A 15191-nucleotide genomic window follows, 5' to 3' on the forward strand; every position below is an offset into this window, starting at 1 on the left:
TTAAATATGGAGTATTAGACTAGCGATTCTCGGCCTATCTCTTGAAACCTCACAGCTTGGCTATTCTAATAGACAAATCATGCAGCCCAAACCTAGGAGAGCTGGACAATGCCGTAGAAATAACATTCTACTGAGAATCAAAAGATATGGAATTCAGTCCCAACTCTACCACCATCTCAGCTTAACATTCCCATTTGTCTCGTTATTTATAACTTGCATAACAAATAACACAAACCACACATGGATACTGTGAAAACCAAACTAGTAACAAATACAAGAAGACCTTGAAAACAGGCAAAAGGGTAAAATATGAAGGTGTCGTGCTGGCAACGGTCAGCCATGTTTCTTTCCTGGTCCTTTCCTTCCCACCCAGACACCGCATGTCCGTAATATGAAGACTCCTGTTCCTCCACAGCCCTGAGCTCTTATCATCACCCTTCTCATCCGGGAATCTTTTTTTTTTTTTTTTTTTAAGATTTTATTTATTTGAGAGAGAGACCACGTGAGCGAGAGAGCACAAGCAGGGGGAACAGCAGAGGGAGGAGAAGCAGGCTCTCTGCTGAGCCGGGAGCCCGATGCGGGGCTCGATCCCAGGACCCTGCGATCATGACCTGAGCCAAAGGCAGACGCTTAACTGACTGAGCCACCTGGGCGTCCCCAGTATCTGGGAATCTTGAGGGTCACCAAGAGCCACGTGGTCTGTGCCTCTTAAAGCAACTGGTGGGGGAGGTAAGCTTCCTGCATTTTGCTTTCTGTGGGCAGAGGCCTGAGCCTGTGTGGGTGTGGGTGCAGTGGCCAAGGGCCACGGCTACTCTGGGCTGCACCTTTCCAGAGGTTTCTCCTGTTGCTGAAAATGCAATTACTGTGGAAACTTTTTGAACATCTAAAAGGTTATACGACAAGTATTAACATGGGTTGTCTCTGAGTGGTTGCCATTATAGGAGTTGTTTTTTTTTTTGCCACATGTCTGTATGTTCTCACTTCTGCAATTAGTAAGACAAAAGCCCAAAAAGATATTTTGAAACAAATTGGCCTTGAACTATGTTACGAGGGGCAAACAACTAAACCACTTAAGAACACAGAAATATCTCGAAACAGAAAACAAGGGCATGCCATTCACTCTAAAAAGATGAGTACAACATCATCTCATCGGAGAAATTTTTTTAAGAAGTTTTATTAAGAAAGGATTTATGTGGTTTTAATGTCCTGTCAGGTTTACTAGAATTAAATAAATATTCTTAAATAAGAATGTACTGTGTCTACCTTTCCAAATTTTATTCTAGTACTGTGGCAGTATGATGAAAAAGCAAGCAAGAAATCAGAATCTAGCTACTGGGCAGGAGCGGGGCTGTGGGGAGGAAGCAAGAGGGACCCCGAGGGCATAACATATTCTGAAGCTGGTCTATAGACCAGATGGGAAAACTTGCTCTCTAATCTAATGACTTTCTTTTAATCACAAGCAGTACTTTCCTTATTACCCAGAGTTTTAGAAATACATTATTCTTGAGATGACTTCCTAGGATTTCTTTTACTCATTTAAGACCACATCTTTGTGTTGAATTCATCCTCATATTATCCCTGCAGGGCACATCCCTCTAATTATTCCCATCTAAAGTGACAGGAAAATGGAATTACACTACTTGGAAAACAGACATCCTTTGGTATGTCTTTTCTCAGTGCCCCCTTGGTCACAGATTGTGAGCTGTCCTTGGAGGGCAAGGACTGTGACTTCCCTGTCTTTGCATGTCCAGTGCCCAGGCCATGCCGGGTGCAGAGTATGTACGCAGTAAAAATCTGAACAAACGTGTAGATAATACGAGCCAGCGCGTAATGCTGACGGTATCTCGAGCGCTATTCTCGCGCCATTATACACAGTAACGCACTTAGTCCTCAGAACCCTACAAAACGGGTCCTCTCATTATCCCCACTGTACAGATGAGAAAACTGAAGCCCAGCGAGCAAAGCGAGGTTTACGCTGAGCCAGGATCAGAGCCCACGAGCTCCGGCTCCAGAGTCCACGGGCGTGAGCGCCACATGGACTGGCGCCCGCAGCACCCGGGCGAGCCAGGAGGCCGCCCCTTCCGAGAGGAGCGCGCGAGCACTGCGCTCGCATCTCGCAACGCTTCTGGGTTTCTGTCGCGGCGGCTACGCTGTGGGGTTCCCTGGGAGGCTTAAGAAGGGCCGTAACTGCACACAGGCACACAAATGCAGAATCAACGAATCGCCAACCTTCCCAGTCGCGGTTGCGGTGCCTGTAAGGCTGCCTCTCAAATACCTGCGGGGACCTGTGAGAACGCCAGCTGTACTGGTGACTGCGGAGACGCGCCAGCAGAAGGTTTTCATCAGTATCCACCTGGCCGAAGCGCAGTGTCTCCTGTGTGTCATTACAGATCACAAAATGGCTGAAGACCAACTCCTCCACCTCAGGGCACTGGTTCTGAAAGAAAAAGAGCGCGAAAGCCAACGTGCATCAGATTAATTGCAAGATGTTTGGCAGCTGTCTGCCCAGTGGCGACTGTTACGACGCAGAAACACTACAAGACCTGTTGTCATTAGCTCTGGTATACAAAGTATTCTGTACTTCCGGGAGAAGCACAAAAAAATACCTTAAAGAGATCTTAAATGTTCCAAGAATATGTTTTGATTTATACTCCTGCAAAATAAATCATACGCACAGAAGAGTAAGCGAACAATGAGATCCCTCAAACTTTTAACATTTTAAAACGAATTAACATGCTACAAAGAGCGCTGCACTGAGTAGTGCACGTTTCTGAGCAGAGTACTGGAGGCTAGAATTACCATGTTCCTGGCCTTCTAAACTCGACAATCAAGACCAATTACCAAAGCCACAGTTTGTACCCTACAGAAAGTAAGGATCATTTAGGTAATACATCCCCAGATCCCTTAAGGGGGAGGGTGGATGTATGTGTGTGTAAATCTGCTCAGGGAAAGATGTAAATAAAACCATAACTTTCCCTCTATTGTTAAGAGGCTGAACACACAAAACAGACCAGCTCCGGAGTCAGTGTAAGCCAAGCTGCAGTTTTCAAGAGAGATAATGTGCGTTGAAAAACAGTTGTTGGTGTCTGCGTCAGCTAACAGGCATCCATCAGCTCATGTCTCCCATTCATCTGCTGAGGCTCAACAAGTTAGTACTATGTTCCCGTGTTGAGACCTCCCTTCTCAACTTAATGGCGTCTCCATCGCTTGCTGTTATATCCAAACACGGACAAAGTGACAGAGCATTTCTGTGTTTCCTCTTCTATCACTCTGGTTAGGTTATGGCTTAAAAAATAATAAACATACTTGTGGTAAATGAATAGTTAAAAAGATGCTCAAGTTGAGAATGCAAGAAAAAATATTAATTAGCCAATCAATTTGCGGACAATGGGAGGTAACCGTAACTGATGCTTCTGGTGGCCTCTATTTCCTGGTTGTAGAGCTAAATGTCACAATGCCACACTGGGTCACTTGCCATTTTCCCAAGGGGAGGGAGAGTAAAAGGGGACACATAACTCACAAGGACAGTGATTTAAGTGATTATGAGGCCTGAGGAGTCTAAGGACGAAAGTACCTGGAATCCAGCCTGGACCAAGACCTGACCTAGAACCTCATCCAGAACAGGTATCCTGGGGGGCAGAATCCACTCTTAGTCATGCACAAGGCCCCCTAAGTAGATGGGCAGTGCTTTCTGGCTGCAGCTGGCGGAGAGGCCCTGAAACACCTCATTCTTCCAAATACTGTCGGGGACTCCTCACTCTGTCATCCATCGATTCTCACCAACCTCCCCATTCTCACGGAGCGGAACCTTGCTTGACAGCCACACTAATCACAAAAAAGTCTTGGGTTAAGAGAGACCAAAGTACTTACAGGCAAAAATTACCTATTGTCTACCACACTCTATGCTGTGGCTTTTTTTTTTTTAAATTTTTAATTTTTTAAAGATTTTATTTACTTATGTGAGAGAGAGAGAATGAGAGAGAGAGCATGAGAGGGGAGAGGGTCAGAGGGAGAAGCAGACTCCCTGCTGAGCAGGGAGCCCAATGCGGGACTCGATCCTGGGACTCGATCCCGGGACTCCAGGATCATGACCTGAGCCGAAGGCAGTGGCTTAACCAACTGAGCCACCCAGGTGCCCCTACACTGTGGCTTTTAATCATGAGCTACGATTTCAAAGCCTGACTCCCAGTGGGGTTGAACGTCCTGCCTGATATGACCCCGCTGCACCTTGAGCCACTCTCCACTGGCTTGCCCCACCCGAGCCCCGCGAGCTCTTTCCTGCTCCTCCAACATCACAGTGGCCCCCTTTCAAGTCATTCAACACATCCAACTCCTTCCTGTCTCAGTGCCTTTCCCTTGCTTGGACCTTTTTTCCTTCACACTTGACTAACTTCTTTCTACTTACACTCAGGTTCCCGTTTTCAGGTCACTTCTTCTGAGGAGCCTTTTGGGAGCACCCCCAGAGCATGTCACATCCCCCTATTTTATGCTCACACCACACTCTACTATTTCACTTTCCCTCCTGGGACTAAGAAATTGTTTGATTCTGGGTTCACTCCTGTCTCCATCATTAGAGTCCATGCTGCATGAGGGCAGGAACCAGGTCTGTGTTATTTACCAGTTTATCTCCAGTACTCAACATAATGCCTGACACAAAGGGACCGGATAAACACTTATGAAACAAATACATGAGTAAATTTAATTTTTAAAATTATAAGTGAATACATGTCCAAAGTAGAAAAATTAGAAAATATAGGAAGTATGTATTTTTTTAAGTCTCTAATTTTACACTCAAATAACTGCTGTTAATATTTTGGTGGATTTTGTTCTAGCAATTTTTCTCTTCAAAGTGTCCTGCCTGTTTCTATTCCAGTCTATCCTATCTAATCCTATCTTATATGTCTTACATATTTAAAGGTTTATAAACCTTTAATCAAACTGGAGTCACAGTGTATAATTATTTTGATGAGATTTTTCCATTTGCCATTATATAATCAACATAAACTACTTCTCCTTATAAACATTTTTGTCTCCTTTAGGTCCAAGAGTACAAACATGGAAAAAGGGATATTATTCCAAACTCCCAGTTAGATGTCCTGAGACTGAAATTCAGTTTTCATAATAAATTGGGATCAATCTGCTGGTAACACAGAGGTTAAGTTACCAGATGGGGCTTGAGTAGGGAAAAAAAATCATATTACTTTCCTCATCTCCAAAAACTGACCTTTAATAAATGATGAGTGTTTTAGAAAAATGTAAATGGAAGAACACGAGGGGGTTGTTTACATTTTTCTAAAGAATACTCAAAGTCCTCAGAGAACTGTTTCTCTACTGTTCCGTCATCTGTGGAGTTCATTATAACCGTAATAAGTTTAAGCATTTCTCGGAGTGTCTTAAATTCCGGTGTATTATAAAACAGTTCATACACATTTTATATGACATCATATAGTCTAAGTCTCAGGGTGCTCACTCAGATTTGTAATTAAAAGATGGCGTATCTACATTTAAGATTTGTGCTGGAGTGTTGTACAGGCATTTGCAACTAAACAGAGACAGACGTCATTCTGGTGTAAGATAAGACACATGAGCAAGACCTTCATTTTTATATAAAAATCCCCTTTACATGTTATTTTGTCCAAATGTGGGGATATGGCATTGAAATATAAAGCAAATTGCAAGTGGCATTTTGCGTCCTTAATCTGGTTTCACAAAACATTAATCATGTGCAAAAGAGGAAAAAAAAAAAAATCTATGGCCAGAGAAATCAGACACTGATGAAGGCTTCTGTTAATCTTGAGCCTGTGACCTAAAGGTTAAAGGTCAAACTGTTTCATGCTTCAACTGTCTAGTCCATCCACACTAGATACAAATGACTTGTCTCAGATATGAATCCAATAAAAGTATGCGGAAAACTTGAATAACTTATCTGGCTTATTAAATTCATATTTCTCATCGGCAATAATTAGACTGCATATGAGCACTGTACACACAATAACCTCCAAGCTTAGGAAACTAATCTTCCCCACTAAGGGAATAAACCACATTCAGAACATCTTAGAAACAATGAACTTAATAACCCTCTATAAACCCATTTCAATGTCAAATGCCCGTTAATTTCAAAGTAGTGCATTTTTGTATTTACTTTAGAATGCATAGGGTTAGATGCCTACCACATTAAAACTTGGTGGCAAGTACCCTTGACATGGGAGGAAACAAGAAAATTACAGCAACAATTACAGAAGTATATCCTCTTGTGGCTCATGTTAACATTGCCAAATCCCTGTATAAATCAGAATCAACTATTCATAGAATGTACCTGTCAGCAATATGCTACGTGACATATGGCTCTAGTTAATCAAATATACAATTCCATTTAAAAAAAAAAACTCAGAATATTCCTTCAAGGCACTGTGTTGGCCAGTCAGTCATTGGCACTCTGATGTGGTTTAAAACATTTAAATATTTATGCACCGTATTTTATTTATATGTATAGCTGTGTCTAAGAGAATATTTTTACCCTGGGAGGAAACTGATATTTCTGAAGGCCATTTTGCAGTAGTTGCTACACATGAGTCCTCTTAGAATGGCCCTGATACCAAGACAAAAATATCCTGGGTTTAAATGCTCTATCAATGACTCTTTTATGTTTTCTAGGTTTGTTTTTTATTAAATGCATTGTTCAAAATATGACAAAAAACAGAAATTGGAGCCATGGAGGTTTTTTTCACATCACTATTCGAACCAGCTGCAAAGATTTAGATCACACTAGCTCTTATTTTACGCATGTCCTCTGCAACAAGAAAACCATGGAATGCCCTTAAAAAAGAATTTTAAAATAAAAAACAGATGTGTTATCTTCTTTCCCTTTGCTATTGTAGTGCCATGTTAGGTAATTAATTCCTTAGTCTTATATAGGTCTTCATGCATATAAAGAAAAGAGTTTATTCCCATAAACATTCTTAAGTTAGAGAACTCAGAGCCCCCCTCCCGCACCCCCCACCCCGGCCTGTCTTCACATGAGGTCAGCACAGGACGAAGGACCATTTCTCCTGGGGGGCCAGCTCCACACAAATGCAGGTAGTATATACAGAAGTGGGGGGAGTGTCCCAGCTTTAATAGCAACACAAACTTGATGGAAATACAATATTATACTGAAAATCAGTGTGGAAGCAGAAGTGATTTGTTCTTAAATTGAGGAGCAAAGTATTATCCAAACCTTCTGTGAAATTATTTTCATGCTAGCCGCATGGACAGGTTCCCCATTTTAAATACGCCGTGCAGCACAGACTTACACTTCACCCCCTTGTTTGATATGGCTAATTTCTGGCAAGAGATGAAAGGAAAAAATTATCGATCGAGAGTCTTTAACTGATTAAAAAATGGCAGAATGATAATAGGGGGAAAGACTAAGACTTGTTGGGCTTGCATATTTCTTCTTGCTGCTTTTTCCCTCTGAAAAGATGAAATGTTTACTATCAGCAAGGCTCACACAGGTTCTTCATTTCTGCAATGGATGCTTAGACAATCTGATACATAACTAAGTTGAAGCTTTGGCAAAGGAAAGCCATAATACTTGGAAAAAATTTCTGGGAATACGTTACTTTCCACACAGATGTGGTACATTAGTCACAAAAATGTGGGCATGGTCTCCTATGCATGTGTAGAGAACCCATATTCTCCAAAGCTTTTAAAAATAACATGCATCACTTTGCTAAACAGAGAAAACCCCAAATATTATGGTGCCCATCAAATTCTTCATCCTCTCACATTTTCGTTTGTGCTTCGCTTACTATTAGAAGTGATAACATAGAGTGCCTAGTAAAAGATCACATGCAGACAAACTGTAAACTGTTCTAGGATGTGCATACCTGTTGCCAAGCTTGTACTGCAGTGTTTAGAGAATGAACCACATGTTGCCCAAAGTTGACAAAGATAGAGTCCACTACGATGGTGCAGTCAAGCAGCTTTTCTCCTGCATCGCGGGAAATGGCCACCTGCCCAAAGATGCTGAAGGGTTTTACCATGCTTTGCATCGTGACATTTCTGCACTCGAGAAGTTTACAGTCTGCTTGAGCTGAGAACCGGATCTCCTGACACACAGGACTATTGTTCCACTGCCGAAGATACACGTGCGGTTCTTTGAAGGAAATAATCATGTATTCTAGTTCAGATGGCACATTTTTATCGGAAATAAATGGCTGTAGGTATTGCGGCGGAACTGTTGAGAAAACAAACAGGAAAAAGCAGCAATTGAGATGAGCCAATGTTTTATGGAAATAAAGAGATGACGTTTAAATTACTCACTTTTTAAAGGTTACCGAATTCGCTGTTTGCAGTTAAATAAATGCAAACACTCTCTTGAAGGCGTTATACTATTTGAATTACCATTTGATATTTGCCAACAAAACAGTTTTGTTCAATCAGCATGCCTCAAATATATATTGTCTAAAGTTCACCTTCACTTTCACAGACAAAAATTTGATCAGAGAAGACAACAGATAAAATGAAGAGGAGGCAAATATCGAAGGAGAGTTTTATGAAATGCTCTGTATCTACCAACCAAATCTCAAAAACAAAAACATGACTCGAAAAGAGTTAGAAAAAGCAGGTTAAATTCCATTTTTTGCTGAAAAGGCAAGATGCTTAACCGCAGCTGTGTTTAGTTTTAATCTGATTTTTTAAATCTGATTTTTTTCCCCTTTTTCCATTACATGTTAGGTTGAAAACCTGAATAAAAATGTACTAACTAGGAAACATTTGGTATAGACTTTTAGGAGTAATTATTCACGTAACATTGGCAAATTTATAAAAGACCACTTTCGGTGGTGGGAAAATTTAATCTTCTACCTTACCAACTTGTAAAAATGACAGTCCTTTAAATTTCTGGAGAATTTGCCCATCCTTTGTAGAATGTATTCATGCTTTTGAAATCAGGTAATATCGAATACTTTTGGATACCCATCATTAATGTAGTAGCTCAGGACACAGAACAGAAACAGATGTATTTCTTTTAAAAAGATCCTAACTGGAATAACAGTAAAACCTGCAATATTTGTAACTTCCTTGAAAATTCTTATCAGGAAGCATGCAAAATCATGTCAGTTCAATAGTACTGGTAATTTATATTATAGGTCCATATGATGGTTCAAAAGTAAGGGGTACATCTGTTAGATGAAGTCAGCTTCAGAGTAATTTTGCCAGTGCTCATTGTTAGGGGAAATGAATGCCTCTTCTAAAAATTTCCACCACCACATGGGTGGTAGTCAGTAGGGAAAGAGCTTTGGGTAGTGGAAGTGATTAGCAATCACAGCACTTTAAAACATCACTAATACCGCAATACACAGAATAAAAACCCTTCCATGCCTTTTTACGTCTGGGCAGAAATTGATGAAATGTGTTTTTTTGTTTTTGTTTTTTTTTTAAAGATTTATTTATTTATTTATTTGTCAGAGAGAGAGAGAGGACAGAACAGAAGCAGGCGGAGAGGCAGGCAGAGGGAGAAGCAGGCTCCCCGCCGAGCAAGGATCCCGATGCGGGACTCGATCCCAGGACCCGGGATCATGACCTGAGCCGAAGGCAGCCGCTTAACTGACTGAGCCACCCAGGCGTCCCGATGAAATGTGTTGTGAGAACACTCATGAAAGACAGTAAGCATTAAGTGGATGCTATTCAGATGCTAAAGGAAATGATACCTGTGCCCAGTTGATCAAGGTGATGACAAAGATGGAACTCCAGGTGAGCAAACTGGAAGGAAAGGCAAAGAGATGGGACAAACCATGGGGTAAAACAGGAGTCGACTCTAGTACAGGCAGCCAGGGCTGTTGGAGTTACAAGTTGGTCACAGGTGCTTTGAGAACCAGATTCACTTGCAGAGCTATGGGAAATAAATAATAAAAGAAGATCAATGACCTAGATTTCCCAACACCATATAAGTAAAATGTCTTTCTGTAAGGGTTTTTAAAGCTAGCACCGATAATCCTATAGTTAATATATTATCATGAAATCGTCTGTATTGACTCACACAAACTAGTTGTTTTTAAAAATTAAGTTCATGTTGATTATTGTCTATAAGTTATTAGCAGAAAAATTTCAAAGGATTCCTCAAACCCCAGGTCGTGTTGACCTACCTCCAACCCAATTTTCTTCCATCTTCATCTCATGCAATTTATGGACAACTTGTTCTCCTATTAGTTTAAGACCAACACAATTTGGAGTATGACTCTGCTGTTTAAAAATCCAATATGGGGGCGCCTGGGTGGCTCAGTTGTTAAGCGTCTGCCTTCGGCTCAGGTCATGATCCCAGGGTCCTGGGATCAAGCCCCGCATCGGGCTCCCTGCTCTGCGGGAAGCCTGCTTCTCCCTCTCCCACTCCCCCTGCTTGTGTTCCCTCTCCCACTGTGTCTCTGTCAAATAAATAAAATCTTAAAAAAAAAATAAAATAAAAATCCAATATGCAAACAATGAATCATGGAACACTACATCAAAAACTAATGATGTAATGTATGGTGATTAACATAACATAATAAAATTAAAAAAACCCCCACAAAACCCAATACTTTCAGCGTCACCATAAAATGTTTCACTTTGTTTTACTTCTCCAGATTGTCCATATCCACAGGGCCATGAGTTAGTCAATCCTCTTTACTGGAGACTCACTAAATACTGTATTAGGTGCCATAAAAGTTATGACCACGTCCAGAAGAACCAAAATCCCATGGACAGTTACACTGCATGGGTCCTCTATTCACTTGCCCATCCTCCTACTGCCATTTTAAACAAGTAAAATCTCACTAAAAGGCACAGTGAAGGCATCTGTAGGAGGCAAGAAGCTGGTACGTGGCAGCTGCTGATGTGCATGTGAAACGTGCTGCCTAGCCTCAGTGCTAGCCGAGACATCACGGGAACTGGGGAGTGGGATGGCGCAAGGGACATTCTGGTGACCGCGGACCACCGAATAGACGCTGCCCCATTCTCTCTCATCGTCCTCTGCCCTCTTCTTTCCAAATCCGAAATTTGTTCTAGAGCGATGGGAGCCTGGCTTCCAAGTCCCTGAGGGGCCTAGAGAAGAAACACTGATTTACAGTATCCTAGGGAGAACTATGACAGGAAAAACTAAGGAAATAAATCCTTGGTTTTATATCACCATCTAACCGATGATATAAAATATGTAGACATTTAGAAACATCATCAAATAGAACAACCACCCAGGTACAGGAAGGTCGGAAGTGCTGCCAGAGTAGAAACATAAGAGGAACTCAGGATGGCGTGAGGTGCATCACGTGGGATTGTCAGAGTGTGAATCTTCAGCTAAGTTTTGAAAGAGGTTGTGAAAAGGCTGGTGAAAATGAAAGCTAGAAGCATTCCAACACGTTTACTGAGTATTACAATTTGAAGACGTTTATAGTTATATGGTGGTATTTACTGCAATGTTAGTAAATCTCCAGTGCCTACAAAGAAACTACAAACTCTGGGGCGATTTGTTACTGATTAAATGTTATGTGCAAGGAATGCATCTAAGTATATGCTAAAGCTTCTATAAGTGGGCATACTAATTTAAATAGCCTTCTAGGAATTTATCTGTGGAGTTACAAATAACAGATTTCATCGACTAGGTAAAATTAAAACTTGTATTTATTCAGAAAGAGCAAAATGTATTAGTTGTACATGTGTTTTATACATTTAAACTACTTTCAGAAGTTGTTAGAAATAGGGTACAATGTTAGTCAAAATATTATTAAAAATCCAGGAGAGAGTTCTATGAGATCAGTTTTAAAACAGTGAGTACACAATTTGAGGTGTTTATCTGAAGTATTTTTCTTGCCAACTACAATTTTGACACTCTTGAGATTTTCCAACATTTATTTTTCTATCTGGAGAGTAGCAGATAGTATAACATATTGAAAAAGGCTGCTAAAACAGGAGTATGTGCTATAATTTTTATTAATAACGAATTGATTAATTCTTTAGTTCTTCTTACGTTAAATATACATGTAAATTTTTAAAAAGAGATTTTTTTGGCTTTATGGTTAACAGACTCAAGTAGTTAGAAATAGTCTTTCAATCTTAAAATCCTAACTAAAATGGTTGTTGAGTTAAGCTATATTTAAAAATTCAGACTTACTAAAAATTAGTCATACCAAAATTAAAATTTCTTAATCACAAAATTAATACGGTGTATACAAACTGAATATACTTTAAATGTATTTTGAATCAGTGAAATGATAGTTTTTCAATACTCAACTTAATTTGATCATCATTATATATCATTTTAAAAGCAGCATATATATGCTTACCTCTTACACCAGGACTAAAAAGATGTAAGTGTAATAGAGCTAACCAGTCATAAATAGGAGAGGGATGACCCTGCTAGGGACACTTAGAGCAGCTATGTTTGCATAATTTCCTTAATCAGGTACAATGAACTCTGATCCAGATGTCAAAAGGAAAAACATAATTTATGAGATGTGTAATCAGCAGAAATAGAGAAGAAAGTAAAAGTGGTAACTCTGGGGGTAACACCTCTCAAACAATAATACACAGAACTCAAGATTCAGTAGTTAGTTGAACTATCCCTAAGATCCTAATGGAAACTCAAATTCCTGGAAATATTCTAAAAAGTGGAAAATATGGCAGGAATTTTACATATCCATATCTGCATTTTAGCCAAAAGGTAACTTACCAACTGTCCTATAGAGGGGTACCTGTAGATGGGTATCAACTCTTTAAACAATGAGTATTTTAGTAAGTCTGTGTTTTGATTAATAGGCATCGCTGGGACCCAGGCACAATCCTTGAAGATTCACTCCTGGGGCCATTCTCGGGTGAAACCCTACAGCAGTGCAGGTACCCAACAATCTGATCTAACTGATGAAGGCTTGAGCTTTTCTCTGGATCCCTCCATAGGAAGAAGGCTTGTGTAATACAGAAAAATACAGCAGAGAGATTAAGCAGAGAATAACTGGGTGAAAGAACCTAGCGAAGATACTTGCACTTCTATCATTTATATTATAATCTTCAGCAAATTGTATTACCACCTGGCTAAATCTCATTTTTTTTCATCTGTAAAATGAGTACAGTAATTGAACAACTCTTTGAGTATTAAAGGAGATGCTGCATATGAACTGTTCAGTATAATATCTAACACTCATTAACTGAAAAAAATGCCATCCGTCTTTTTCTGGCTGGTAAGCAGGGTACCATACTGGTCACGCAGTTCAACGTTAATTGTTGGTGATTGCCTTTAGGCCTAAGATGGGTCTTGTAATATCACACTGATGTTCATCTCACTGTGGCATGGTTTCTCAACGCTGGTTCACCTAATCTCCCTCCTGCCTACTGCAAAAACACTGCTCTGTCCATTCTGGGAGAGAGCTGCACCGTTAAGAGAAGACAGGGGAGGATGCCTGTCACTTGCACCAAGTCCTCTCTAGTCCTTAGAATCACCATTTTTTAAATGCTTTAACTCTAACCCAAAGTAAAAAATACACTTTTATTGTATTCTAGGTCACATATAAAACGGGTGGGGGGGGGGGCGGGAGGCAGGTTTACTAAAAATATGACACACGCTGATATTTTAAAAATTGTCATAAATATATAGGTAACATAAATTTACTGTTTAACCCAAGTGCACAGTTCAGTGGCATTCAGTACATCTGCACTGTCGCACAACCATCAGTGTCCCCATCTCCAGAGGTTTTTCATCTTCCTGCACTCAAACTCTATACTCCTTAAACAAGAACTCCCCATCCCCCTCTCCCCCACTCCCTGATGAACACCATTCTAATCTGTCTCTAAAAATTTGCTACTCTTGGTATCTCATATAAGTGGAATTATACAATATTTGTCCTTTTCATACCAATATTTTTTATTGTTTCCGTAGTGTAGTGGTTATCACGTTCGCCTCACACCAATATTTTTTTATTTTATTAAAAAAATTCCAGCTACAACCTGCTAAATTGATTTCATGACCCACTAATTGGGTTGTAATCCATGGCTTAAACAAACACAACAGGCTTAAACAGGCCCTCAGGTAAAGGACTCCTTTATATCTGACTTTAAAAAGAGAGAATCTTCCACAGTTCCCAGACTAAGCACCATGACACAGAGACTTCTGAGTCATTTTAATATCATCAGCCTAGAACTTTAGGTGAGCCCCAAGGAAAATTGATTATTTTAGGGAATGTGTACATGGAAAAGGACTTGCTGGCAGAAGACCAACTCCTGGTGTTACATAGAGTTCAATCATCAACTAAAAGGAAATAGTAAAAGGCTTCAAAAAGACACTTGGGTAAAAATACAAGCATCCCTTCTACCCAAGGTAGAGAAGGCAAAACTCAGGTTTATCCCCGGTAAAAAATATTCTGGTTTACACCTAAATGGTTTCTGAAAATCAACAGTTTTAAAAATGGTACTCAACAAATTTAGGTACATCTAAAAGTACACATCCAAGCAGCCAAATGGAAGGGAAGAGTATTTGGAGGCGACAGTCATCTTCTTGGTAAGAGAAAGTTCAACTGGTGGAGAGAAGAGAAACAATCCAGAGACTTGATCATCATGATGCTCTTCGTCTAATTCCTCCGCTGTCTATCTATGCAAGAATCAAGGCTTCGAAAAATGAAAAGCATCTCCTCTTTGGAAAAAAAAAAAAAAAAAAAAAGCTGTTGACCATTGTCTCAAAGATTACCAAATATGACTGGATGGGGGCTTCTTTTATAAGATCTTTAGGGAGTAGGAGAGAATACTTTGTTGTGGCACATCCAAAAATGAAAGTACTCCAAAAATCTCACCAGAGTTTCAATTTTCATTGCGTGAAGGAAGAGCACCCTTAAGCCACTTGTTTTTCTAAGACGCCTTCTTCTATTGACCACCATTTGGGGCGTGGGGATAAAAAGTCCTTATAAGTCATCTGCTTTCACATGTTCTAATGTTGTGAGAAATGACCATGCAATATGCACAACAAACCACCAAAGATTTGACACAGGTGAACACAGTTGAGCGTTATCAACTGGTAATAAAGTTAACTGAACCTATATATCAAGATCTGCTGTTATTATTGTGTTACATGATAGTTGCCTGTAATGTGTATAACTTTATAAAGTCACACACTTCTAGGATTTAGTCATTTGGCGTGAGGGTAAGAGGTGTGGGGAAACAAATTAGATGGTTGTTCTGGTCCATCAGAAGGCATCAAA

The 15191-nt window shown here is 40.1% G+C and overlaps 1 protein-coding gene across 10 annotated transcripts in view; it reads right to left on the reverse strand.

Annotated features, from left to right (window-relative positions):
* Positions 1-15191, reverse strand: part of VPS13B (vacuolar protein sorting 13 homolog B) — a 768399-nt gene that overhangs the window by 85145 nt on the left and 668063 nt on the right. For 9 of the 10 annotated variants that reach the window (XM_064588058.1, XM_064588057.1, XM_064588054.1 and 6 more), the window contains 3 exons: positions 9693-9874; positions 7869-8218; positions 2276-2437 (listed from right to left, as the gene is read on the reverse strand). In XM_064588058.1, the coding sequence (XP_064444128.1) occupies positions 2276-2437; positions 7869-8218; positions 9693-9874 (694 nt within the window). Of the gene's footprint in view, positions 1-2275; positions 2438-7868; positions 8219-9692; positions 9875-10408; positions 14630-15191 lie in introns of those variants that run through there. The other variant, XM_064588061.1, reaches the window with a different exon arrangement.

Source organism: Mirounga angustirostris, unplaced genomic scaffold (genome assembly GCF_029215605.1).
Source record: "Mirounga angustirostris isolate CCGP_5_RB_7025 unplaced genomic scaffold, mMirAng1.0.hap1 SCAF_4, whole genome shotgun sequence".
NCBI lineage: Eukaryota > Metazoa > Chordata > Mammalia > Carnivora > Phocidae > Mirounga > Mirounga angustirostris.